Source organism: Lynx rufus, unplaced genomic scaffold (genome assembly GCF_022079265.1).
Source record: "Lynx rufus isolate CCGP_SWC_20201006 ecotype Redwood Valley unplaced genomic scaffold, mLynRuf1.p SCAF_1, whole genome shotgun sequence".
In the NCBI taxonomy this organism is placed as follows: Eukaryota; Metazoa; Chordata; class Mammalia; order Carnivora; family Felidae; genus Lynx; species Lynx rufus.
Genome location: NW_025814823.1, coordinates 206504958 through 206532260, shown reverse-complemented (window position 1 = coordinate 206532260; position 27303 = coordinate 206504958). Strand labels below are relative to the sequence as shown.

Genomic DNA, 27303 nt, shown 5'->3' with positions numbered 1-27303 from the left:
TGGGAGAGTGGTAGTGGATGCCTGCAATGTGAGGGGCTTACTATCTATGCTGGCACCTTCCCAGATTCAAGGATGGAAGAACAATCTGAGAGAGAGGGCAAGAAAGAACCTAGGGCTGGAGAAGCGGTTTTCAGGTCTAGTTGGGAGTGGTGGCCTCAGATCTGGCTTCTGGTCCAGCTAGACCAGCTCTCCTGGCACTTCTGGCCAAGGGGTGGGGGGCCGAAGGGGTGGGGTGGAGGTGCGGGTGTCTGTGCAAGCACCACTTACAGTTCCAATCTTGGGATTGGGATCCCAGAGGTGGAGAAGGAATGAAATCATGCTCTTTTTTATTTCTTCCGCAAAAAAAATCTTCCACCTTCTTCCTGTTAGGGATGCCAGATTCTCAAATAAGAAGATGGCAGTCAGTCTCACATCATCCTGCTCCTGTGACGACAGATGCATGTCATGGGTGAGTCCCCATCACAGGCTATTCCCGGCCGGTGTCCACCCCCCACCCTGCCCTGTCCCACTTCAGCAGAGGGAGGCTGTGCCCCGGGCACTGGTGCGCTCCAGTCACTGCCCTCATGTGTGCCAAGAACACTCTTTCTTTTCCAGAAGCTCTGCACTCACACTCCACAAGTTTAAATGACCATGGGTCTGGGACTTGGTTTCTGTCAGTTGAGTAGCTACTGGGGAAACATGACCACAGGGACGGTAAACAGGCCAGGGAGGGTTCCTGCTTATGTATTTTATACAAATTAGCCTGACTGCACCACTAGCCTAGACTTATGGGGCTTCAAATCTAAATTGCCCAAGGCCTAAGGCTCTTCTCCAAGGTCCCAAATACTTTCCAATATGATGAAAGGCAACTCGGAAGACCCTTGGTCTCAGAAACAGAGAAAAAACAAATAGTGCTTAGCCCTACCCTTGCATATAAGAAGTTCTGGAACTTCCTTGCTTGTTGTCCAGGACGGTTAGACAATGATTTTAAGAACCAAAGGGTGAGGTGGTGGAGAAAGATGGTCTTCTATCATCCCCCAAACCTTGCTGATATTGTTCACAGCTCTAACAAACACTGATGGATTTTCTGGAGGTTCTTCTTTTTTTCCTCCCAGGTCCAGAAAAGTAGTTTAAAATACCCATATAAAGGCAGAGTGATGAAGGGAAAAGTCGTTCTGAGTAGCAGAATATTATATTTTGGATTAGCGATAAACAAGGGCCAACTTTGGAAAAGCATCCCCACGAATATGAGGGGGAGAAGATAGAGAAGTATTAATTTTGGTGGCAAGATGGAATGTATCAGAAGTGGGCACAGAAGCAAAAATGACAGAAAAAAGGAAGTTAATAAAGATCTTCCAGAAAAAAGAAAGACGGCTGGTTGGGACAAGGCCAGAAAAGTTAAATGAATACATGAGACGTGACCTTGTATAATGGAAAAAGAAGTAGAAATTTCGATGTACTAGAAAAAAAAATTTTTTTAAGTTTATTTATTCTGAGAGAGAGAGGGAGAGAGAGGGTTGGGGAGGGGCAGAGAGAGAGGGAGACAGAGAATCCCAAGCAGGCTCTGCAATGACAGCTTGATGCGGGGCTCAAACTCACAAACTGTGAGATCATGACCTAATCAAGAGTTGGACGCTTTACTGACTGAGCCACCCAGGTGCCCCTAAAGGTTTTATTTTCAAGTAATCTCCACACTTAACATGGGCTTGAACTTATATCCCTGAGATCAAGAGTTGCATGCTCTCCTGACTGAACCAGCTATGCTCCCTAAAAGGTCTCTTTTTAGAAAAAAGAAAGCAAACCAATAACAAAATACCTAGAAAGGTATTTACTTTTTCAAAATCTTTAAAATTTTCCCAAATCAAATAATAGGACCTAATGATAGGTTAAGGAATGATCAACCAGTTGGATGATGAAAAAGCAGAAAAGAAGCAATGAACCTGTTGTAGGTGCTGGGAAAGATCCTAGAGTTTAGTGTCCTTGTTTCGAGTTGAGAGAGTGGAGTCATAGAGAGTAAGGTGGCTGCTCAGGGACGGGGATGGGCACAAGCAGGGAATGGAGCATGGCATGGCAGCCATATTTTCTGGTCTGCCCCTTCACTGAAGTGTCACCATGTTTTAAGCATTCCAAGAAAGTGCTTAAATATTGAAAGAAACGGAGGGGGGAAGAAGTTTGGAGATTATAGAATTTTATGCTTAATATATAGATTAAAACTGCATGGGCAAGGTTTCATAGAGTGTAAATTTCTTTGTGAGAAGAGAGCATTGCCAGAGAAAAAAATAGCATGGCATTACTAAGACCTAAGTTTTATCAAACTTCACTTTTATACAAATATGATGGAATTAATACCTATTAAGGATGAGAAAGTGCTAACCTAACAACCAGCAAGACTTTAGTTGTTTTTTATTTCTTTTGCATAAGACTGAGAAACATTATGTTGACCACAAAACTCATAGGTGATTATTGGAGGCTCAGATCCAAGAGAATTATCATCACTGGACCAACAACAGCCTGGGGAACCTAAGAAACAGGTGGGGGCCCTGAAGGGGTTGCTTCAGCTCTTTGTTGTCGAAGATTGTCATCAATGATCTGTGTAATGGAAAAAAAAGAGAAAAGAACATCTTTGTTATTTTACAGAAGATACATCATTGGAAGATACAGCATTGAGTGGGAGCCAAGAAAGCAGTTTTGAGGACAAGATGAGAATTAAAAAGTAATGTTGATAACATTGGAGAAGGTAGCTGGAAACAAGCAGAAAGCTGCTGTCAAAGGAAACTAAAAAATACAAAACTGGAGAATTATTGACTGTGGGTATATATTACAGACTAAAATCCAGAAGTCTATACAGTTAATGGATTGTCAAAGAGTCAGGAGGAAAAGGCAAGAGTTAAAAAAAAAAATTGGAGTGGATAAATAAAAAAATCAGACCTGAGAGGTAATTTTTCTTCAGGTTGTATTCAATACTCTGCAGGCCACATCTAGAGATACAACACAGTCACTGGCTTGTAAAATATTTAGGGAGCTGAAAAATTAGGTTTATTATGAATAATGAAGGAAATGAAGACTTTTCAGTCTGGAGACTAGAAGGTAGAAAGGTAATTTAATCAAGCCTTAATGTTTAAGAGGAGGAAACCAGCAGTTTTCCATCTCCTCTGACAACAAACATGAGGAAACAGTTTTCGATTATAAAAAACAGATATAAGTTGGAGGTGAAAGAGATTTTACACTGATGACGGTGAATAAGCCAAAAATAATAATAAAATCTAGTTTTCTGGAAGGTATAAAGGAAAATGACTTTCCTCTGTTCTAGGGCCACCAACTGATCTTTTTTGAAATTTATTTCTAGGCTATTGACTAGATTGGGGGTTGGCAAGTTCTTTCTGTAAAGGGCCAGACAGTAACTAATTTAGACTTTGGGGGCCATATGGTTTCTGTAGCAGCTAATCAACTCTGCAGATGAAGTGTGAAAGCAACCGTAGACAATATGTAACCGGTGAGCGTGGCTGTGCTCCGAATAAAACCTAATTTATGAAAAGATGCTCGGGGCGGGATTTGGCCCACTGGCTATAGTTTATACTGACTCCTCGATGAAGTGAACCACACAAGCATTTTGAACCTTTGAATCTTGGATGTGGAAAAGAGTGTTGGAGATGACAAGGTCTTTACTGGGGCCCTTGTTCTGTGTTGAGTTCTGCGGTAATTTTTGGGAATGACACAGGACAGAGAGGAAAGCTGTGAAAGGGAATATACGTGAGGGTATTGCCCTTATGGGCAAGTGGAGCTCAATCCTTGTGATGGGTGAGGAAGCTGGGAAGTTTATTTGCAAACTTTTGTTTCTTATTGTTTATTTCCTGTTTGTTCTCATTTGTCTGGCCCACCCTGCTCAGAGCAATCCTGATTCCCAGGCCAGAGAGTACCCTCAGGCCGAGAGAGAGGCAAGAAGCCAGCAGCCTGCATAAGAACTGTACAAGTGACCTCTGTGCAGGTGACCTGTGTGCGGGTGACCACAGGGGAAGGCCAAGGAATATGGATGGGACACCAGCATTGCCTGCTACCAGCACCACCTGAATCTCTTTCTGTTCACTCACTCCTGGGAGGGCAGAATCCTGAACAGACTCACTTACGTCTTCAAAGAAGGTTCTAGTTTGCAGCACTATTTCTTTGAAGTAGAAGCTCACATCCCGGTCTGTGAGCAGCTCCAGGATCTTTTTTAGAGCCTTCAAGCTTTCACAGACAACCTCGGTGCGGGCCAGGTGATATAGGCCTCTGATGATAGATTCCAGTATTATCTGCTTATGCTTCTTCACCTATTTGGAAATAAGGTCTCGTAATCTTGAAAACTGTTCTCTGTGCATCTAGAATAGGGTAGGAGACTCCCAAGGAAACTGGAATTCTGTTAGGGTCACATACACTTCAACTCGAGAGATACCACTGTAGCAATTTCTTTTGGATTTTTCCTTAATTGCTACACAAGCACGAGGTGTGGGTTAGTAAATAATTATTTTAAACTCTGGTTAAGTGTCCCCCGCACCTACCCCAACTCCCTTTACCTTGTGAGGGGCTCCAGAAGTTGTATTACCAAGCCCTCGGATGGCCATTTGCCTCAAAATGGCGTTGGAGTCCCAGGCGCTCTGATCCATCAGGATCAGCACTTCCCGTAGATTCCCATGCTTCCAAAGGATCGGCTCCTTCATGAGCTGAAAACAACCACTTCACCCCTTTAGTTAAAGGAGTGGCCTCTCTTCAGGAGAATGATAAGTGCATCATAACTACAGTTAAAGACTAGCACCCGGCTGCTCTTGGAGCAGGGGAGAAAGCCCTCAGGTGAATCAGCAAGTCTGGCAGAAACGAATCTCTCTATTTGAACAGCCCACAGGCCAAGGTTACATGGTGATGAGAACCACACTACCCAGTTAAGTAGGACGTCTCTAATCTAAATGGAAAAACAGGAAAACGGGAGTTACTGGCAATGTTCTTTCTCTGGGTTGTCTGGGACAACCTTTATGGCAGGGTGTGAGGGGACAATAATATAGTTCTTGGTTACTTTTTGTTTTGTCCCTGTCATATCTATCGTCCACCCTTCTCTGTCCTGGGAGGTTGGTTCTGGCAGACTGGAGCGAAGGAAGAGGTTTGGGTGAGTTCTTTTTCCTCTCTCGTTCCCTTCTCAGGTACTGTATTTCTGGCGGCGGCTGAATCTCTGTACTACCAAGGCTCTCCTGAAGGGCCCTCTTCTGTGGTTCCAGCTCCCACTGAACTGCTGACCCTAAGAGAAATGCCCCCAAGGGGACCCAGAGAGCCTGCTGGGCCGTGACATGACTGTTCTCTCTTGCCTCAGAGAAGAAAGCTGTGCCGGTTATCCGGTAGTTCTCCGAGGAGGAGGTGAGAGATGCAAACAGTTGCTCCATGATGTCTAGTATGACTCCATGTTGCCACAGCGCCATGCTCCTAGAAAATGCAAGGCTCCGATTGTAGCAGAGACTTTTTTCTTTCTAAACAGTGGAGGAGATTTTAGTCTATTTCTCTCTCAGGGAAATAAATGATCTCAAAAGGAATGTTCCATGAAAGAGCACTAAGGGTTTGGGCTCTTCCCACCATCCCTTCCCATCTGCCTTTGCTCTTTCTTCCCTATTTTTTCTCCTGGACTACAGATCCTTGGTGAGTCCATTGCTTCCAGTGAAGTTGCCTACATGGCAGTTTTTACTCTGTTTTTAATTTTTCTCCTTTGTATCCACTTCTCGAATGTCCACACATTACCTGGCCAGTGCACATACTCCTACATGGTGGGTACTGGGGCTGCTGAGAAGGGTCCATAAGTTGTCCCCCTCATCAGATTCCTTGGCAAGGCCCTCTTTCATGGCTTGGGCTTGCACACACTTCAGAGTTGTGATTGAGAGCCTGAAGGAGACAGTGGGCATCACAAAAGTAAGTCAACCCCATACAGGGAGTTGCGAATCCCAAGTTCACTCTTTCTGTTCCCCACAAGGCTGCTTCACCCTGGATTAATGGATGTTGTGTGAGGGAAAAAACCAGACAGCCTGATCTCACACTTCAGTTTTGGGGCCAAAGGGGACACTGAGGTGATTTGGACCAGTAAATAATGCCACAAAATTTTGTTAACCTCTCATGAGAAAATAAAGCCCTAAAGATGGAAAGTGCCAAATACTGTATTTCACTGATTCTGAAACAGCCCTTCAGAAGCAGGATGCGGCTTGCAATGGATAGTGTGTTATGACAGTTGGCCAGACAGTGGTTGTGGTGTAGTTGTTATTACCAGTGCGTGCACACGAACATGCACGGATTTAGGCACGGTTGTTTATACTGTTGTCATTTTGGTAACATTGTGTTATTGGAACTACATGTGTTGGGTCTAACCGTTGTTTAAAATGTCTTTACAAAGTGGATTTGAGGGGTGCCTGGGTAGCTCAGTCTGTTAAGCGTCTGACTTCAGCTCAGGTCATGATCTCGCAGTCTGTGAGTTTGAGCCCCGCGTCGGGCTCTGTGCTGACAGCTCAGAGCCTGGAGCCTGTTTTGGATTCTGTGTCTCCCTCTCTCTCTCCCCCTCCCCACTCACACTCTGTCCCTCAGAATGAATAAACGTGAAAAAAAAAAAGATTAAAAAAAACTAAGGTGGATTTGACATTGGAATGAAAAGTTATGCAAAAGGGCACAGAAACAGAGCGTTGTGATGTAGGATCAAAATGTGCACCTAATAATTCTCAAAGAGCTCTTTGAATAAATACACAATAAAAAATTTAAAGTATAACAAAGCATTGATTCATGGCTTAATCAGGATTCTTTCTTTCTTTTTCAATAGTGCACAAAATAATTTTGCTTCCTTCAATTGGTGATATCTTAAATTTAATAAAATATGGTATTTATTTCTATTTTTCTTCTTTCCTTGGTGGCATTGACTATCCCAGAATTCCAGCTTTCTTTGAAGGGTCTCACTGAGAGAAAACAAATGGAGCAGGACAGGCTCTCTATGGAAGCAAACAGAGCTGCTATTTGTTGTTATGTGACCACTCTGGGCAACCGTACTGGGTACTGCTCAGGGAGGAAGAGCAACAGGGCTCAAGGGCAGTGTGGAGACTCGTTGCCTCATGGGCAGTCGAGGCCACGCCAGGAGGCATAGGCGTTGACTAACAGAGCCCCTCCTCTAGAGTCTGGGGTCCAGACAGCTCTGGCAGGCCCTCTGGCCTGGCCATTTACCTGCAGGGGTCTGCGGTCTGCTGCCGTTCTCCCTGTGGCATCACCCGCCGCCTGCGGCTGACGGTGGAAGTGGGCATTTTCTGGCCCAGTGTGCAGCTGACCAACTTCAGGAGAAGAGTGAACACCTCCGGGTACAAGCTTGTGACAGGGGTGCCTGCTGATACCACTTCATACATAGCACAGGCCACCTGAGGGGAGAAAGGACTTCGTGGTCAAGCAGGCTCCTTTCCTCCAAGGACATCTCCCTGGCCTGACCTCCAAGTTGTTTTCTCCCCAAAGGATTGCTTTCCAAGTTGACCGCACTCATACTCAAAACGAAACGAAACGAAACGAAATGAAACGAAACGAAACGAAATGAAACGAAACCAAACGAAACCAAACAAAAAATGCCGGAAAGAGGGTGTATTTGTTTGGAAACTTCTCAGCTCATACTGTGTTTCTCTCTCAGGACTGTTATGTTCGGCAACTCCAAACTCTAGGGGGCACCAGTCAGGTGAAATGAAATCTTTTCCAGCATTGAGGTCTTTCAACGGGGTGCTCTCGATATCTTAAGACTAATTTGTAAATACAGACCCACAGATTTTCTTTGGGATGATGAGACATTTGCTTCTAAAAGTGATCAGCCACAGACAAAATTGCTGCCATATTTGTCCAACTAACTCCAATTAACTGGAGCCGATTTAAAATCAGGGTATAAGAGGGGAAGAAGTATGATTAATGCTACATCACCAAGTTCCAGGTGGGGACAGACCACGGAGTGGGACACAATTCCAGGTATGCGATGGGTTGTCCAACTCACTGAAATCGCCTCCAGCCCAGCTACGTCATCTTCTAATTCATTCTCAAGTTTGTCTGTTAAGGCTCTCAAGAGCTTACCACTGGAGGCTGTGTTCTCAGCCAGAGCCTTCCACAATGTCTTTGTGTCCCTAGGGTGGTAAGCCAGGAAGCTGATAAGAAACAACTCTTTGGAATATGAGCTTTTTCATCTGTTCCCCTCTAAAACCACATTATGACTAATCAAAATTTCAAGGACAGATGGCGATGCTAACATGCCCGGAGATGATAAGGATGTATTATTTAACAGTCCAGCATTCTGGACTTGGGTTACTGAGGTTTGTTAATGTCCTTTAAGGCACAAACCTCTCACATAGGTGAAATTCAAGGCAACCAGAAAGAAGAGAAATACTCATTTTCTAATATTCACTTATTCCTATGATGTATTTTTTTAAAAAAGAAATCTTATCATATTAGGAGGATATGTATATGAAAAACACTTGGAAAAACATTATTTATGATTCAAACACCATTTTTGAACTTATTATTTAGGTGAGATGTTCTCAACCTTTCTTTTTACTCTCTTTCTCTCAAACCACAAATTCTTCCTCAGTGAGGATTAGCATTTCCTGGGAGAAGGAATGAGCTCAGTTAGAATCTACCTGTCAAAGGGCAGAGGCTTCTGTAAAAGGTTAGCAACAACTGCATCCATGTGAAAGCTGGCTATCTGAGAGATGGCTTCCAGCATAAACTGAAAACTTTCCTCCTTTTGTCTGAGGACTGGCATGTGATAGTAAATCATGTTCAAGATCTCCAACAGCTAAAAAAAAAAAAAAAGTCCAAATCAAACATTAAATTGCCATTTTCCCTCTACTATATGGCTTAGGACACATATAGTCAGCATATTAATCATGGGTAGTTGATGAATTCTATAATAATGTTAGAAACACTAGTTAATTCTATGCATGGCCTATCTCTTACTCATGAGGGTTGTAGGTATATTGGGTATTTATTCCTAAGTCAATGTAGCAAATATTTAGTGAAAGACTGCATTATGCCAAGTGTTGTGCTAGGCATTGTGGGGGATTTACCAAAGAGGAATACGATGTAGCCCTTTCTCAAAAGGAATGAATGTTCTAAGAAAGAATACCAGCCATATAGCCAAAGGCCTGTGCTCCAGGCAGTGTATGGCAAATGGTACACAAGAGGTTCACAAGATTGTGAGGGAACCCAGAAGTAACTGAGGTCACTTTGGAGGGACACCTGATGTGGGTCTTGAAGGATATATAGAAATTTCAAAAGGCAAGGTGGGGGTGGTGGGGAAAGTCATCCTCATCCCAAAGAAGAATATAGATAAAGATATAAAATAAAAAAGCATGGGGGCGCCTGGGTGGCTCAGTCAGTTGAGCGTCCGACTTCAGCTCAGGTCACGATCTCACGGTCCGTGAGTTTGAGCCCCGCGTCGGGCTCTGGGCTGATGGCTCAGAGCCTGGAGCCTGCTTCCGATTCTGTGTCTCCCTCTCTCTCTGCCCCTCCCCCATTCATGCTCTGTCTCTCTCTGTCTCAAAAATAAACTTAAAAAAAAATTAAAAAAAAAAGCATGATAATGGATGAAGCACAAAAGATTTTTATAGCAGTGGAAGTATTCTGTATGTTACTGCAATGGTGCATATGTGCAATTATACGTTTGTCAATACCAACAGTTAACTTTAAGGGAAACTGTGGACTTTGAGTGATAATAATGTGTTGATGTAGGTTCATCGATTGTAACAAATGTACCACCATGTTGTAGGATGTTGATGGTAAGGGAGGATACATGTGTGTGGGGAGAGGAGGTACAGGGATCTATGCCCAATTTTGCTGTGAGCCTAAAACTGCTCTAAAAAAAAAAAATATATATATATATATATATATATATATATATATATATATATATATACTGGCATGAGAGTATGGGCCCAAGCAAATATGGCAAACATTTCTGGAACAAGAGAATGGTCCAGTTTGGAACACAGAGAAAATGAGGGTAAGAGAAGATAACTTGACAGAAAAGATGAAGCCAGATCCTAGAGAACACTGAAGGTCACCTTCCAAATTTGGATGTGAATCTGTGGGCAGCAGGAAATGATATTATACATTTGGATTTTTGACGTGGAGAAAGGCATATCTATCTGCTAGTAGCTTTGCTTCTAGTAGATATTTCTCTTGTTTATTTTGGATAGATATTTTTAGGTTAAACATGACATTTACTCTGAATTAAAATTCTTTAAACATAAATATCTGGCAAATATGATTACCACAGAGTCCCATTAGGGGAGGATTAGGTCCCTATTGCTCCCTTTTAATGCCAAACACACAAATACAACAACATTCCAAATTTATGAACCTTTGATCTTCCCATGTCCAGTATAATGCCTGCCACATAGTACACACTCAGTAAATTTTTTAAAAAACTGATTGGAGAGTAATTAGCACAGAAATAATTTCTAAAGGTCATACTTTGGAGAATTCTTTAATTTAGGGTGGTTGACTCCGGGACATGGGGCCCATAACTTCTTTCACCTATAGGAGGTGCCTTCATTGAGTTAAAGATTCTCTTCCTCCTTATTAATCTTTGAATTGCCTGAATTTTGTGTCCAACCTCAAGAGAAAGCATCCCCATTTGGAGCTCTTCACCAAGCTTCCTGAGCTCAAATCCTTTTCACTCTGCCTAACTCTCCAGCTGGGAGTAAGGACTAAGGACTTTCCCTCAATCAGTTCTTCAATGACACCTTCCTTACCAGAAAACAAACCCCAAGGTGTGTGGAAGAGAAGCCTGAAGAGAGGCAGTGGAATTAGAAACTCTACTGATCCTCAGTGGTCATCCCAAAGGTGATCCACACAGTCACCCTCATCCTTATAGATCTAACAGTCCAGTTTTCCAGAATCCAAATGCCCTTGGTTCAGAGCTGCTGTCTCTGGCCAAAGAGTGACAGTTGGGAAAGACTTTTTGATCACAGACTAGACAGGCAATTGAGACAGGCTGAGACAACATGAGCCTGGCTGTTAATACACAAGTTGGGTCTCTGCTGAGGCCTCCCGAGGCTATGCATACTCTTGCTTATTTCCCAAGAGAGGACAAACTGGGAAGTAGCAATCAACTTGGCATTTCAGAAGTGTTAGAATTCTGCTCGATGGTCAAACTGGCTGTCAGTTCACCTGTTCTTCCAAAGCAGCTCCCTGCTCCTTCAGGGCAGCAACCATCCATATGCCACAGGCCTTTGTACAGGTGGGGTTAAGGGTCTCCAGACCATCCAGGGTTTCCTCCAGGAACATTAGAATTTCTTCATTTGGGATGAGTTTACTGACAATCTGAGAATGTACCCAGAAAGATTCATGTTATCAATCACCTCACTTCATACAACATGCTGCTACTGTTTGTTTTAAGATATTGGAAACCACTGGAATTTCCAAACAGCACATGATTGGAACTATAGAAACTACTAAAACAGATAGAGACAATACCCTACAACCTCTAGGTAAACTTTTCCTACAGTTGCCCTTTTATCATCTTATATTTATTGAATCCCAAGCCTCCTGAGGCGATTTCTTCTCCAAACTTATAGTGTACTCCACAAGGGAAAAATAATGTATAAATTTTGTATAACAATTTATATGATATAAATTACTTCAGCATACAGTTCATATATCACAGAATATGTCTTGGGTATGCCAAAGAATAGCTAAGGCTTGGGAATTTAGGAAAGTCTATCACCAGGTACTAAGTGCCATGCTGAATAACAGGTGCCTCACAGTTTCCGTAAAAGTATGAATTGTTATGATCCCTGTCTTTTACTCTTTCATGTTTCAAAATTAAGAGTAGCCAAAAGTTCTAGAAAATAAAAACTTTGCAATTTGGTCTCTAAGTACAAGAACTATACAGAATGGGTGATAGCAGTGTGTGAGTATGAGTGTGTGTGCGTGCGTGCGTGTGTGTGTGTGTGAACACATATGCATGTGTGTATGAGTCCTAATGAAAAGGCAGGCAGGCAGGTGAAAAGTTAGCAGTTTGAGTGAATTCCAGGAACATTGTCTGGGGCTTTAACCAAGCAAGATGGTTGTGATTATGGTTTGTAGGTATGAAAACATTACTCTTTACAACTGACTTCCCTCTGCATTAAGTGACCTGATGATTGATATTTAATAGTAATGTTCTTGAAAGGAAATGAGTCCCTTTTCATGAATAGTTGGATGTCTCAACCAGTTTCTGAGTCATTTTTGTTCCAAGATCAAGGGACCAGACTGCCACATCTGTTCTATGTAACACCAAATACCTGCTTGGGCTCCAAACTCAATGGTTATCTGTTTTTTCCTCATATTGGTATGGATGATGGTTTAACAAGAAAGGAAGGAGGGGAACTCATGTTTTTGGGTACTTATCATGCATCAGACACTTTCTTAGGCATTTGACCTATGTTTCCTCCGTGCCCCTCAACTGGCCTCTCTCCCTTATTCTGGACACTTTCTTGTTGTTTCTGCTGCTGTCACTTTAGTCCAAGCCACCTCCTTGTAGTTTCCTCCAATTAATGTTTCCTCATTAATTTCACTCCTGCTGGCCTGTATTGTAGTATGAACACAGCAGCCAGATGACCCTCTGAAATAGAAGTCTGATCATGTTCCTCCTTGCAGGAACACACCTAGCCCATACAGGGCTTGTGCAAATTAGGAAAAGACACCTGTCCTCAAGACAGTTCACTTCTCTCTGTAAGTATATGGTCATAATGACTGATTTTGTTGGACCTTTTGCTGCCATCTGTGGATAACTACCTTAAAATACATAAATATCTACAATGTTTACATTAGGAATGATGCTGCCTCACACGAAGAGGCCCTTGTGCATTTCATATCTGGCACAATTGGACATAGTGCCCCGACTGATGCTCAAAACCCTGTGCTGGCTTTTATTTCCAACTGGAGTAAAAGTCAAAGTCTTTGGAGCATCTGGGTGGCTCAGTCGGTTAAGCATCTGACTCTTGGTTTTGGCTCAGGTCATGATCTCAAGGTTCATGAGTTGGAGCCCCACGTCTGCATTGTCAGTGCAGAGTCTGCTTGAGTTTCTCTGTCTCCCTCTCTCTTTCTCTGCCCCTCCCCAACTCGCGCTGTCTCTATCTCTCTCAAAATAAGTAAATAAACTAAAAAAAAAAAGTCAAAGTCTTTAACAAGACCTGGAAGACAACTGAATCATTCCTGAGCTATCTCTTGGATCTCACTACCTCCTTCTTTCTCTACCTCAGGGCTTCTGTACTTGCTTTCTCCTCTGCCTGGAATGTTCTTTTCCCTCAGTCTTCATGGTCTCCCCTTCACAGTGGCCTTTTCTAGGAAATCTCCCCTCCCTTACTCTCTATTCCCTTACTTGACTATATTTTTCTCAATTATCACTACCTGACATATTTATTTGGCTGACTCTATCCACCAGGATACAAGGTCATCCAGGGCAGGCATTTTGTCTTTTTCTATTCTTAGAGTTTAGAACAAAGTCTGGCATATGATAGGTGCACAGAACATAGTAGGCGAATGCATAAATGATTAAATAAATGAATTAATTCATTGACCAATTCTCAGAACAACTCTGAGAGGTAGGTTATGCATTTCTTTTTAAGATGAGGAGAATGGGTGTCAAGCAGTGCACACAGAATGCGTTCAATAGACTCCAAAGCTCTTGTTTCTTCTACTCCACTCCACTGCCTCCCTTACCCTGAAGAATCTTGGTTCACAATATTTCTCAGAGAATGAAATATAAGCAGCAGGTGTTGACTGGGCACATGTACCCCGGGTTAATGCATGATAGCCTAAAAGAATGGCTAGACCACTGCTCTCCTTGGTGGTGGGGCATACACAGCTTACTTATTTGGAAGTCAACCCAGAACTATCTTTACATCCCTTGGCCAGTCCTCCATATCTATTACCTTTGCTATTTTGGAAGAAATCTTGATCTGGACCTGTACATCATCACACTGCAGCCCTTCCTGCAAATCCTGCAGTCTTTCCACCTCTGGGTGAATGCCTAAAATCCACAAGGGGGGACATATGCAAGAGTTTAAAGACCTGATGGGGTTGAAGAGGTTGGCCATGTTGAAAGGGCAGGCGTAAAAGCAAACACGTACAGGTGGTTTAGTACCATGCTAAATACTCTGCATACAATGATCTCATCTATTACTCATAAACATCATCTGAGGTAGACACTCCTGCTTTTGCAGATGAGAAAGATGAGACAGAAAGTTATAAAGTCATTTGGCCATGGTTATCTAGTGACTAAAAATAGCAGAGTCAGAATTTGAACCCTGGTCTGTCTGACATCGGTGCCTAGGGTCTGACTACTCTGCTATGCTGCTCTCTCTGTTGGAGTTGCATTTTGCAGTGAGCCACTTTGGGGAAAATGGAAAGGTAACTATTGCAATAAAAACATCAGCAACTCTGCAAATGATTGTTGGAATCAATTTATAAACCCAGACCTAAGCAGTAACGATTTTCTGCTTGTTGTTTGAATGTATAGTAATTGTGGAAACTACCACCTAAACCATTTTGTGGCGGGCATCCCAGCCCAACAGAACACACATGGACTTTGGAGTCAGACAGACCTGAGCTCACAGCCCAGCTCCACTACTTGCTGGAATGGGTACATTTCTTTCTTTTTTTGAAAAGTTTTTTGAAGTTTATTTATTTTGAGAGAGAGAGAGAATGAGAGGGGCAGAAAGCGAGGGAGAGAGAATCCCAAGCAGGCTCCCCACTGTCAGTGCAGAGCCCAATGTGGGGCTTGATCCCATGAACCATGAGATCATAACCTGAGCCGAAATCAAGAGTCATACACTTAGCCAACTGAGCCATCCAGGCGCACGGCAGATGGCTATGTTTCTTAACTTCAGGTCTCTTCATCTCAAAACTGATTATTAAATGGGTATTTAATTTAGCATCACATTTGTTACTTGTATTCAACGGGTGTTTCATAATCATATTCCTTCTCTCTGCCATGCTTATTCGATCCATTGAGGAAAAGAGTTAAAGTAAATAATGAAGTATGGGACTTTTTTTTTTTATTAACAAAGAGTACTTGAGAACCTGAATTTTGCATGTTTCAGGAAAATAAAGTACACTAAAGGAAGAATAGGTAGAACAATAATAGAGTTGAAATTCCTATCTTCCTACGAGTTTCCTCTCTGGTACATTTCTTCTCTTCCTGGGATGGCCTCTTAGTTCTTACCTCCTTAACTCATTTTTTATTTTGTGGCTTGGTACAAGCATATATCCTTAGTGAATTATCTTCCCATACCCCAAGGGACTTTCATACCTAGTTTGACTCTGTTGAACATTATTTTTTCTTCTCCACTGACTAACCACCCCTCCTCCCCCAAGCCAAATCCCAACTTTTAGTTTTAACACATTTTTTATGTGAATTTTACAGTTGTAGTATCTCTGTGTCTCCAGCATCAGGGAAATGCTTGAAACATGGAAAGTGCTTAATAAACATTTTCTGAGTACTTAAAAGAAAGAGAGTGGAACACAGGTGTGAGATGGCATTAAAACTTAGACCCACAACCCCGCAAGTAACCCTCAGTTTGTTCTCCATATTTATGAATCTCTTCTGTTTTGTCCCCCTCCCGGTTTTTATATTATTTTTGTTTCCCTTCCCTTATGTTCATCTTTTTGTCATATGATTTTTTGTGGGGGGGGGATGGGCTAAATGGGTAAGGGGCACTAAGGAACACACTCCTGAAATCATTGTTGCATTATATGCTAACTAATTTGGATGTAAATTTAAAAAAATAATTAAAACTTAGACCCATGGTCCTGGCCGCGCCTGGGCTGTACAGAACTGCGCATGTGCAGTGCGAGGCCGTCCTCTGTGAAGCCACTGCTGGTTGAACCTGGACCTGAGGGCCTGCTTGTTGGTTTCAGCCTGAGACTGAGGTTTTAAAGTTCCTTACGTTTCCTGATATTGACACTCCACATGTACTTGGAGAGCAGAGTTTCTGTTCTGGAAGCTGGAAAAACCTCCACAAAGTTGTCTCTCTTAGAGAACTTTAGTAATAGTGCTATTTCTTCCTGAAGAAAACCTTGTGATAGAAGAAGCATTGCTAATATGCCTAAGTGCTCAGTGATTTAAACTGGACACTCTCAAAACATTTTCACCTACCCCAATGGACCTTTATAATGCATCTGTGTCATTATCTTTATTTCTAAAAATAGCAAAAAACAGAGCCATTGGGGAAAAAAGATCCAAAGGAGAGACAAATCCTATACATAATTAATGCATTAGAATGCAGAAACGACTGAACAGCAGAAAGAGAGGGACAGAGAGACATCGATGAACAAAGAGGAAAACTGAGAACAAAAGAAAACAGGTATCTGCTCTTCATTTGTGGGTTTCTCATCTTTCCCTCACCTTTTATACAGAACAGACCAATCGTGGAGCTGGCAGCTGCTTGACGGATGGTGGGCAGGGTGTCACAGGAGTGAGGAGCCAGGAGGCCGAGGAGTGAGCCGATCTTAAAGTGTTCTGGAGCCTGGAGGATAAAGGAGATGGGGCGCAAGGTGATGGGGAGGCTTGACATCCCAGGATATTCCCAACAACACTGGAGATGAAGTCCCTTATTTTCCCCCTAAAGGTCCTTAGAATGAAATTGAATCTTGGACTTTCCCTTTTAGGGCAGTGGAAAAGTGAGCCGGCAAGCATGTAAAGGCAGCCAGATAGTTTAATCCTAGTGTCCTTGCCTCACTCTGGGGTCAGGCGACACCTCTCAGGTGCTTCTCTGGAAAGCACTCCATTCTGGGACTGGAGATCCATCATGCACAAGTTTGGGATTCCAGAGGCCTCAGCTGATCCCTACTGTCAGCAAAGGATGAAATCTATTCACTGCTGGGGATTACTTACCTCCACATCATTTGTCAGCACTTGTGCGGTGATCTGGAAGGCTCTTTCTCTTTCCCAGTCTTTTTGTGAAACAAGCCACATTCGGAGAAGCTGTTGGTCAAAGAATAAATGTCCTTTCCTTAGCACTCCTCATATTCACTCATTCTCGTTCTCTGGCTCCTGCTGTCTCTGCCTCTTCTGTAACGGTGCTCACCTCCCACAAACAATTTTAAGAGGACTGGCCCTATGTGGTGGGTTAAATGGGTCAGGCTGGACATCTCCCTGGGAAGAGGATGAGGTAGAGTCTGGAGTGTCGCCTTGCAGCACAGATGAGGGGATGGGGGAATCAGTTTGAGCAGTGGCCCTACTCACATTGAACATTTCTTGACAGTCCTCTGCTTTCACATTATCCCACATCATGGTCCTCAGCAGCCTTCCTAGAGCATCCATGGATCGTTCGTAGAGAAACTGAAATCCAAAGTGAGCATGAGTGTCAGGCTCCGGCGGGAGAGTAGAGTCCCACTGTAGTTCTTGATTTTACTCAGGCCTCACCCCCACGTACATTGATGTGCTCCTTGTCCTTGTCTGTTTCGCCTTCATCTTTGAGTTTTTGCAGAGGTGGAAGGGGAAGCAGCCTCCGAATAGTCTCTTCAAGAATATTGAGATGGTCATTTAGTGAGAGCTGAGGCTTCAGTTTGCTGAAATGAGAACCATGTAGAGGGATGGACGTTAGGATGACAAACAAAACATAGCCCAGAAGAGTACCCATGAACTGCCAACCGTACCTGAAGGGGTCAGATATGTTTGCCGACGTGTTGGAATGTCGAGGGAGGTGGTGACAGAAGCAGGGAGAGTTTGGGCACATGGAATCAGACTGTACTGGCGTGCATAGTCAACATGCCTCATTTCTAATTTATTAGAGTGATGAACAAATCATCCCTAGCTTTGTGGTATTTAACCCTTTATTATATGATCTGTGATAACATTAACCCACTCGTTTTTTCTAGTGCTCATGGGTTGTGTGTGTGTGTGTGTGTGTGTGTGTGTGTGTGTTGGGTGGGGGGAATTCTAAATTTGGAGCAGTGATTTTTATCCATTTCATATGTCTTCTCAGGTTATAACTGGTGTCACACATACTATAGGTACTCATGAATGTACCTATAGTAATGACATTGTAATCATCCTTCCTTCCCCCTCCCTTCCTCCCTCCTTTCTATTCTCCTTCCTTTCCTTCCTTCATTCCCTTCTTTCTTTCTTTCAGGTATTTACTATAAACATCATGAAGGTATGAGCCTAGACATAACGTGGAAAAATGTAAATGTTCGATAAACATGAAAATCCCCATTTATTATTTAATAAATGTAAATCAAGACAATAAAATGCCACGTGTCAGCTACCAAATTAGCAAAGAAATTGAAAATGATGACATGGTTGGGGCAGGGTGAAACTGGTTCTCTCACAGGGGAATAAAAGTCAGTACCAGCTGGGGCAGGTCAATTGAAAGTGTTAAATATGTTGAACAGTCTTTTCATCTTTATTGTCTGGCTGACTTAAAAAAAAATCAACTTATTGAGGCAAAATGTATGCACAACAAGCTGCATCCAGTTAAAAGTGTGCAATTAAATGGGTTTTGCACCCATGAAACCACCACTATAATCAATATAGGACACCTAGATTTTTCCTTATGCCCCTTTACAGTTCATCTCTTCCTTCACTCTAGCCCCTGAAAACCGATTGGTTTTCAGTCATTAGAGATTGGTTTGCCAGTTCTATAGGCGTGCTGTCCAAATGAGGGTAGTCTGTAGCAACAGGCAGCTATCCAATACCTGAGTTGTGGTTAGACTGAATTAAGACATGCTGTAATTCTAAAACGCACTGGATTTTGAAGATTTTGTATGAAAAATCATGTAAACTATCTCATTACATTGTTAAATATCAAATACACATTGAAATGATAATATACTGAATATATCGGATTAAGTGAAATTGTTATTAAAATTAATGTTTCTTTTCACTCTTTTAAAAGTGGCTACCAGAAAATTTTAAGTGACATATGTGACTTGCATTATATTTCTACTTGACAACATTATTTTAGTGCCTAGCTAACTTTTAGTTTATCTTCCACATTTATTTATCTGAGCTTTCTTCAAACTTCACGTATCTTTGTAAATATGGCAACCTGTGCCTTCTCTTAGTTGCTTCTTGCTACAGTTTAGGAGATTATGTGGGTATGTTTTTGCATCTATTTTCCCCAGTATACAAGGCCATATTTTGTTAATGGTTATCTTTTTTGAATCTAGCTCAATGCCTGGTACATGGATGACATTGAATACTATTTATTGAACTAAATTGTCAACTTTTATAATTAAAAGTTCAGAGAGCACTTTTTGCATAAAGTGTTCACCAAAATATTATTTATAGTTTTTATTTTTTAATGTTTTATTTATTCTTGAGAGAGAGAGAGAGAGAGAGAGAGAGACAGAGCATGAGCAGGGGAGGGGCAGAGTGAGAGAGGGACATAGAATCCAAAGCAGGCTCCAGGCTCTGAGCTGTCAGCACAGAGCCCAACGCGGGGGTCGAACTCACAATCCGTGAGATCATGACCTGAAGTCTGATGCTCAACCAGCTGAGCCACCCGGGCGCCCCTATTTATAGTTTTAAAAACTGACAATTAACTATAGCAAGAGGAGGTTGATTAAATAATATGAGATATATCTATACAATAAGTCATTAAACAGCCATTAAAAATGCTGTTTGTTACCTCAACATAATAAAGGCTATATATGAAAAGGCTACAGCTAATATCATGTTAATGGTGAAAGACTGTAAACTTTTCCTCTGATATTTAGAGGAAAATCTAAGATCAGGGACAAGATAAGGGTGCTTGCTTTTGCCACTTTTATTTAACATAATACTGAAAGTGCCAGCCAGAGCTATTAGGCAATAAAAAGAAATAAAAGCCATGTAGATTGGAAAGAAGAAGCAAAATTATCTCTGCAGAAGATATGATCTTATATATAGAAAACCCTAGGGTGCCTGGGTGGCACCCTAGTTGGTTAAGCGTCCAACTTCGGCTCAGGTCATGACCTCGCAGTTTGTGAGTTCGAGTCCTGCATTGGGCTCTGTGCTGACAGCTCAGAGCCTGGAGCCTGCTTTGGCTTCTCTGTCTCCCTCTTTCTCTCTCTGACCTTCTCCTGCTTGTGCTCTATCTCTCTCTGTCTCTCAAAAATAAATAAACAGTAAAAAAAAATTAGAAAACCCCAACATTCACAAAAAATTATTAGAATAAAACAAATTCAACAATGGTGTAGAATACAAAATCAATATATACCAATCAGTTGTGTTACTACATTAACAATGAATAATCAAAAAGGAAATTAACAATTCCATTTACAATAGCATCAAAAAGAATAAAATATTTAACCAAGGGAGCAAAAGACTTGTACATTGAAAACCACAAAAGGTTGCTAAAGGAAATTTAAAAAGACACAAATAAATGGAAAAACATCCCATGTTCATTGATTTGGGCACTTACTTTTGTTAAGATATCCATACTACCCAAAGCAGATTATAGATTTAATGTAATCTCCATCAAAATCCCAGTTTTTGTAGAAATGGAAAATCCATCCTAAAATTCATATGAAATCTCAAGGGACCCCAAATAGTCAAAATAATCTTGAAAAAGGACAAAGTTGGAGTTCTCACACTTCCTGGTTTCAAAGATTATTACAAAAACCACAGTAATCAAAACAGTGTGGTTCTGGCATAAAGAGACAGAAATATATAGACTTAATGGAATAGAGAGCCCTGGAATAAACTCTGGGATACATGGTTACAAGGGTCCAAGACCATTCAGTGAGGGGAAGGAAAGTCTTTTCAATAGTGTTGGGAAAACTGGATATCCACATACAACAAATGAAGTTGGGACCCTTACCTTATTCCATACACAAAAATCAAGGCAAAATGGACCAAACATCTAAATGTATGAGCTAAAACTCTTCAACTCCTGGAAGAAAACTTTGAGAGAAAGCTTAATGATATTGGATTTGGCAATGATTTCTTGGATATGACACTAAAAGCACAGATAACAAAAGGGAAAATAGACAAATGGAAAATAGACAATAGACAAATAAAAATTAAAGCTTCTGTGCATCAAAGGACACAATTAATACAGTAAAAAGACAATCTATGGAATGGGAGAAAATACTTACAAATCACATATCTGGTAAGTAGCTTATAACCACAATATACAAAGAACTCTGACAACTCAACAACAAAAAACAAAGAATCAATTACAAAAATGGACAAAAGAAGTACACATTTTTCCAAAGAAGATGTAAAGATAGGTAATGAGCATATGAAAAGATGCTGAAAGTTGCAAAATCATTAGAGAAATGCAACTCAAAACCACAATGAGATTCTAAGGATGGCTGCTATTAAAAATAAACCAGAAAATGACAAGTACTGGCAAAAATATGGAAAAATTAGAACCCTTATGCACTGTTGATGGGAGCGTGAAATGGTGCCATTGCTACAGAAAACAGTATGGTGCTTCCTTAAACAATTAAAAATAGAATTCTCTTATGATCCAGCAATCCTACTTTTATGTGTATACGCAAAAGAATTAAAAGCAAGGACTGGAAAAGATATTTAGGCACCCATGTTTGTTAGTGGAATTATTCACAAGAATCAAACCATGAACACAACCCAAGCATCCATTGGGTGAATGGATTAACAAAATATGGTGTATATATTAAATGGAATATTATTCAGCCTTAAAAAGGAATGAAATTTTGACACAGGTTATCATATGGATGGACATTATTCTAGTGAAATAAGAAAGGCACAAAAAGACAAATACTGCATGATCCCATTATATGAGGTACCTAAAATACATAGTTCATAGAGACAGAAGGTAGAATGGTGTTTGCCAGCTCTGGTGGGAGGAGGGAATAGGGAGTTGTTTAATGTGTATAGAGCTTCAGTTTTGCAAGATGAAAAGAATTCTTGAGGTTGATTGCACAACAATATGATTATACTTAACACTGCTGCACTATGCACTTAAAAATAGTTAAGATGATACATTTTTTGGGTATTTTACAACAATTAAAATATTTTTTAAACAAATTTTTTATGCTTATTTTTGAGAGAGAGATACACACACACACACACACACACACACACACACACACACACACAATGTGGTGAGGAGCAGAGAGAGAGGGAGACAGAAGATCTGAAGCGGTCCCTGCACTGACAGCCCAGAGTCCAATGCAGGGCTCGAACTCACAAACTGTGAGATCATGACCCGAGCCGAAATCGGTTGCTCAACTGACTGAGCCACCCAGGCACCCCTCACAATTAAAATATTTTTTAAAAACAATGAAAAAAGAACAATGTTTGTAAAGAATGGTAATAACATGGGAATATATAAGGTGAAATAAGGAAAGACAGGATGCACGATCGTATGTAGAGCACGATCTCAACTCTACTTAAAATGAAGAATAGGGTATAATGAATTGAAGGACACATACCAAAATGTTGAAAATAGGGGGCAATTATTATTATTATTATTTTTAAAGGTTTATTTATTTTAGAGAGAGAGCACAAGCTGAGGAGGGGCAGAGAGAGAGAGGGGGACAGAGGATCCAGGATCTGAAGTGGGCCCTGTGCTGACACCAGAGAGCTTGATGCGGGGCTCAAACTCACAAACTTATGAGATCATGACCTGAGCTGAAGTCGGCTGCTCAACTGACTGAGCCACCTGGGAGCCCAAAGTTTTTATTATTTTTAAAAACTTTCTATAGTTTCTCAGTTTTAACAACGAATTTGTATTTCTTTACTGCAGGGGGAAAATATTATTTTAAAATTTTGATTAAGGGGCGCCTGGGTGGCTCAGTCGGTTAAGCAGCCGACCTCGGCTCAGGTCCTGATCTCGCGGTCCGTGAGTTCGAACCCTGCATCAGGCTCTGTGCTGACAGCTCAGAGCCTGGAGCCTGTTTCAGATTCTGTGTCTCCCTCTCTCTGACCCTCCCCTGTTCATGCTCTGTCTCTCCCTGTCTCAAAAATAAATAAATGTTAAAAAAAGAATTTAAAAATAAAATAAAATAAAATTTTGATTAAAATTATTTTCTTCTTTAGGTTTATTTCTACTAACCAACTAAAATATGATTAGGGCTTTCATAAGTTTTTTTTTTTAATGTTTATTTTTGTGTGAGAGAGAGAGACAGAGCATGAGTAGGGGAGGGGCAGAGAGAGAGGGAGACACAGAATCCATAGCAGGCTCCAGGCTCTGAGCTGTCAGCACTGAGCCCCACGTGGGACTCCAGCTCATGAACCTTGAGATCATGACCTGAGCTGAAGTCAGACACTTAACCGACTGAGACACCCAGGTGCCCCAGGGCTTCATAAGTTTTTAATTGGAATATTAAAATTTGCCTACAGACCAAAGTCTAGGAAAAGAAATTTCCTTTTGCACCAAAACTTCAATCCTTATGTATCAATAAGTCTCACTCCTCTAAGTTGCTCTTTCTCCCTCTTGGTTATCAAATGGTCGGGCTCTTAGTCAGTTCTGTAAGTCTGAAAAGAGGGAGAAGCCCAATTTGAAATAGCCCATCGATGAGCTGTGTTCACTTTGGGAAGGGTGCACTGGTGTATCCACTGACTGAGAAGTCAGTTGATCTGAAGGAGGATATTGGGAAGGAAATATTTTTCTCAATGAGAGCAAGAAAAATTCTCTAAAATTCTCTACCTGAGGTATCTAATGGCGATTAAAGCTTTCCACCGAACAGGGCTAGCTAAGGAATCCAGGGGCTCATCCCTGATGAAGTCCTGTAACACAAACAAGGAGGTGAAATATTTTAGAAAGGGGAGTTTCCACATGCAGCTGCAATCCCATTGGACCACTGGGTGCCTTTGGTCCAAAATATGGCAGAGATCTGTTTGTTCCCTGGGACTGGCAAGTTTTACCCACTTAAAAAAAGACAGCTCTGTGCTCTTGGTAACAGACTCTTCATGGCCTTGCCCATGTCCTCTCTGCCCACTCACCAGCATGTAACCCAGTAGCACCTCCTTGTAGGAGAACTTGAACCCCTGATCCTCAGCATCTTGGACAGCAATGCCAATCTCAGTGATACTTCTTGTGAAACTCATTTGCAGATCCATGTCCTAAAATGAAAGGATTCACAGTGCAAGCCAAAGTCTTGGGTACCACACCTGGTTCTATAAACCCAGTTCTTGACCTAGGGTTGAACTATGTGCCCAGACAGAAGTGCGAATCTGTTTCTTTTTCCTTCTCTACCTCAGTTTAGGATCAAAGTTGCAGGGAAATTAAAAAAAACAAAGGTCAATTTCTACTCCTTCCATCCCCTACCCCCCACCCCCCATAGATTGAGGTTCTATAAGGCAGTGGCTTTTAAACTTTTTGGACCGTAAACCACACAGTAGGAAACAGTTTACAATTCCATTCTGTACTTACATTCTATCTATCTATCTATCTATCTATAATATATATAATAACTGAAATAAAAGTTTTATGATACTTATTATTGCTATGTACAATGTTCTCTTCTATTTCTTTTATTTCATTAAAAAATTTGCTGGTGCGGTCTATTAAATCTATTACATTGAAATCATAGTCTACTGGTGGGTCACAGCCCATAGTTCTAAAAATACTGTTCTAGTTTGCAGTCTAACTTTCAAACCACCTGTAACCAAATATAGCTCTATGTTCTGTCCTAGATTAAGCTCAGGGATCCTGGCTTCAGAATTGGATTAGTTATATATTGGGATCCTTTCCTCTGGAATCAAACCAAGAGGACATATATGCTTCCTGCATTTCCAGGGAACATACTTGGTATTCAAATGTATTTGTATCAAATACATCATATACATATATCAAATACATATATCAAATATATTGCATACCTTATTCATCACAGACATGCCCAGAACCTGAAAACCAAAGGCAAAAGCAGATGTAGAGCCGCAGTTAGAGAGTTCCCTTACACCAGCAAAAAGGCCCACCCACCAACCTGAAAACAAGAGTGAAGCAGGACACGGAGTCTTGCCAAGGAGTGGGTGCTGTTCACTCCCTCCCCTATTTCCAAAGTGAGGTCCTGTACATTGGCAGACATTTTCCCCAGGTGAGTGTAATCTACAGAACGCAGCATAAAGATATCAGGCGTTTGGGTTTCAAGCCTCACAATTTAAAGAGACTCTACCAGATTTTGGTAAGAAGAAGGATAGAGGCTGTTGGCAGAAAGACCAGCGAAAAGCTATAGAATGAAAGTAATAGGGGAGCTGACTTTGGAAGGAGATATAGTCAGTTCTGCTATGATGCTTGCATTGAAAATGCAATTTTGTTCCAGTGAAATTGATATGTGAGTAAATACTTCTGGTGTATTCTGAATTTTGTGTTTGCTTATGCACAGTTTGGTCCATGACAGCAAACGGTGAACTAGCTGAATTGAACTGCATAGGAATACTCACACAACACCTCAAACACGCCAGCTGCCTCAGTTTACCATGGTAAGAGCTGCTTCCCATACAAATCTGGCATTCTAGCTGTCTGATTTCAAATGACCCTTCTTTATACCACCATTTCATAATAACTCACAACTTTCACAATTGAATTCATGTGTTTTTCAAGGAAAAGTGACATAATTTTTTTATAGTACTTAGATATTTCTTAAATGTTTTTTTTTCTTAAATGGTTTTAAAAATTAGGTTCCTATTTTTTTCTGTGTCATTGATGGGGTTTTTGAATGTTGTGCCCCTTACCCCATTTTCCCCACAATCCTGTGTTTTTTTTGTACTATGTTGTGCATATGCTGTGTTACAGCAGAACTGACTGTACCTTGAAAATGTACAGTCATCATTATCTAAAACATCTTTATCTCTTTTCCTCTTTTATTTTTATCCTAATTTTCCTCAATGACTGACTAAAAATTAATGTAACAGAAAACATCTTCAAAAAAATTTTTTTAATGTTTATTTATTTTTGAGAGAGAGACAGAGTATGAGTGGGGAGAGAGAAGAGAGAGAGACACAGAACCTGAAGCAGGCTTCAGGCTCTGAGCTGTCAGCACAGAAGCCTATGAGGGGCTTGAACTCATGAACCATGAGATCATGACCTGAGCCGAAGTCGGTTGCCCAACCAACTGAGCCACCCAGGTGCCCCAGAAAACATCTTTTTTTAAATCATATTTTTGGTTTTCATCATTGCTTTTCAAATTTTGAGTGCATCAGAATCACCTTTTCAGGAGCACGGCAAAAATACAGATTCATAGATCCATCCCTAAAGGCTGTGATTCATTAGAGATCTCTATTTTTAACAAGCTCTCCAGGTAATTGTCATGCAACTGAAGGGTGAGGATCACTGCCCTAATCCCTTTCACTGGTGTATACTTATATCTGTGATATCATCAGTTTCCTGTGTTTCCATTTTTATCACATACACACATGAATAAATATCAAGAGTACAGATTTATCAAGCAGGTGGTGTGTGGAGGGCACAGAAGAGGAGGTAAGACAGCATAAGGTACCATCCCTAACATCAAGGTGCTGACAGTCTGATGTGGGAGCAGATGTGCACGTAATCGGCAGAAGCTTCTGAAACTTGGCTATGGATAAGAATCATTTATAAACCTTTTAAAATTACAGCTGTCAGCCTCCACCCCAGATCTACGGAATCAATCTCCCTGAAAAATGGTTCTGGGAAGCCGTATTTCAAACTTGATCCCAAGGTGATTTTTAGGTGGCTGACCTGGTACTAGTTAGCAAAATGGCTAAATTGACAATATATATAAAGTACTTTATTAAGATATAAAAAGTACTATGGGGGACAGAAGTGATCAGATGAATTCCAACTCAGATGTGTGGCTCTGAGGCAGGAATATTCCTGGCACGTTTGAAGAGCATCAGTGACAGCCGGGGGGATTGGTATGAATGTGTGTGTTGGGGTGCGTGTGAAATAGTACCTAATGATGTAGACTGCGTAGATTGGTTAATGATATATTTTTATTCGCTTAAAGATACATGTATTGTGGGGCACCTGGGTGGCTGAGTCGGTTGAGTGTCCGACTTTGGCTCAGGTCATGATCTCACGGTTCAGTTCTGTGAGTTTGAGCCCCACATCGGGCTCTGCACTGACAGCACAGAGCCTGCCTCAGGTCCTCTGTCTCCCTCTCTCTCTGCCTCTTCCCTGCTCATGTTCTGTCCCCCTCTCTCTCAAGAATAAATAAACATTAAAAAAATTTAAAAAGATACATGTATTTTGCTTACTATTTGTGAGGCACTGTTTTAGGTGGTTTATCTATACCACGTAAAAGGTTGAACAACTACCATTAGTAACACTTCAGAGACTATTGCAGGGAAGTAATGAATCTGTAATGCCCTAATGAGGTGCTGGAGTAATTATTTTAAGTTTGATTCGAGGGAGACTGCTATGGGTA

The 27303-nt window shown here is 41.3% G+C and overlaps 1 protein-coding gene across 1 annotated transcript in view; it reads right to left on the bottom strand.

Annotated features, from left to right (window-relative positions):
* MROH2B (maestro heat like repeat family member 2B) overlaps positions 1-27303 on the bottom strand; it is a 71453-nt gene that overhangs the window by 2590 nt on the left and 41560 nt on the right. Inside the window, exons 22-38 of the mRNA XM_047073833.1 lie at positions 24776-24802; positions 23897-24016; positions 23601-23680; positions 17412-17547; positions 17222-17317; positions 16871-16960; positions 16382-16502; positions 13908-14005; positions 11161-11313; positions 8625-8782; positions 7988-8114; positions 7189-7376; positions 5734-5874; positions 5310-5424; positions 4530-4676; positions 4104-4286; positions 268-423 (exon numbers count right to left, since the gene is read on the bottom strand). Of these exons, the coding sequence (XP_046929789.1) occupies positions 268-423; positions 4104-4286; positions 4530-4676; positions 5310-5424; positions 5734-5874; positions 7189-7376; positions 7988-8114; positions 8625-8782; positions 11161-11313; positions 13908-14005; positions 16382-16502; positions 16871-16960; positions 17222-17317; positions 17412-17547; positions 23601-23680; positions 23897-24016; positions 24776-24802 (2136 nt within the window). The remainder of the gene's footprint in view (positions 1-267; positions 424-4103; positions 4287-4529; positions 4677-5309; positions 5425-5733; positions 5875-7188; positions 7377-7987; positions 8115-8624; positions 8783-11160; positions 11314-13907; positions 14006-16381; positions 16503-16870; positions 16961-17221; positions 17318-17411; positions 17548-23600; positions 23681-23896; positions 24017-24775; positions 24803-27303) is intronic.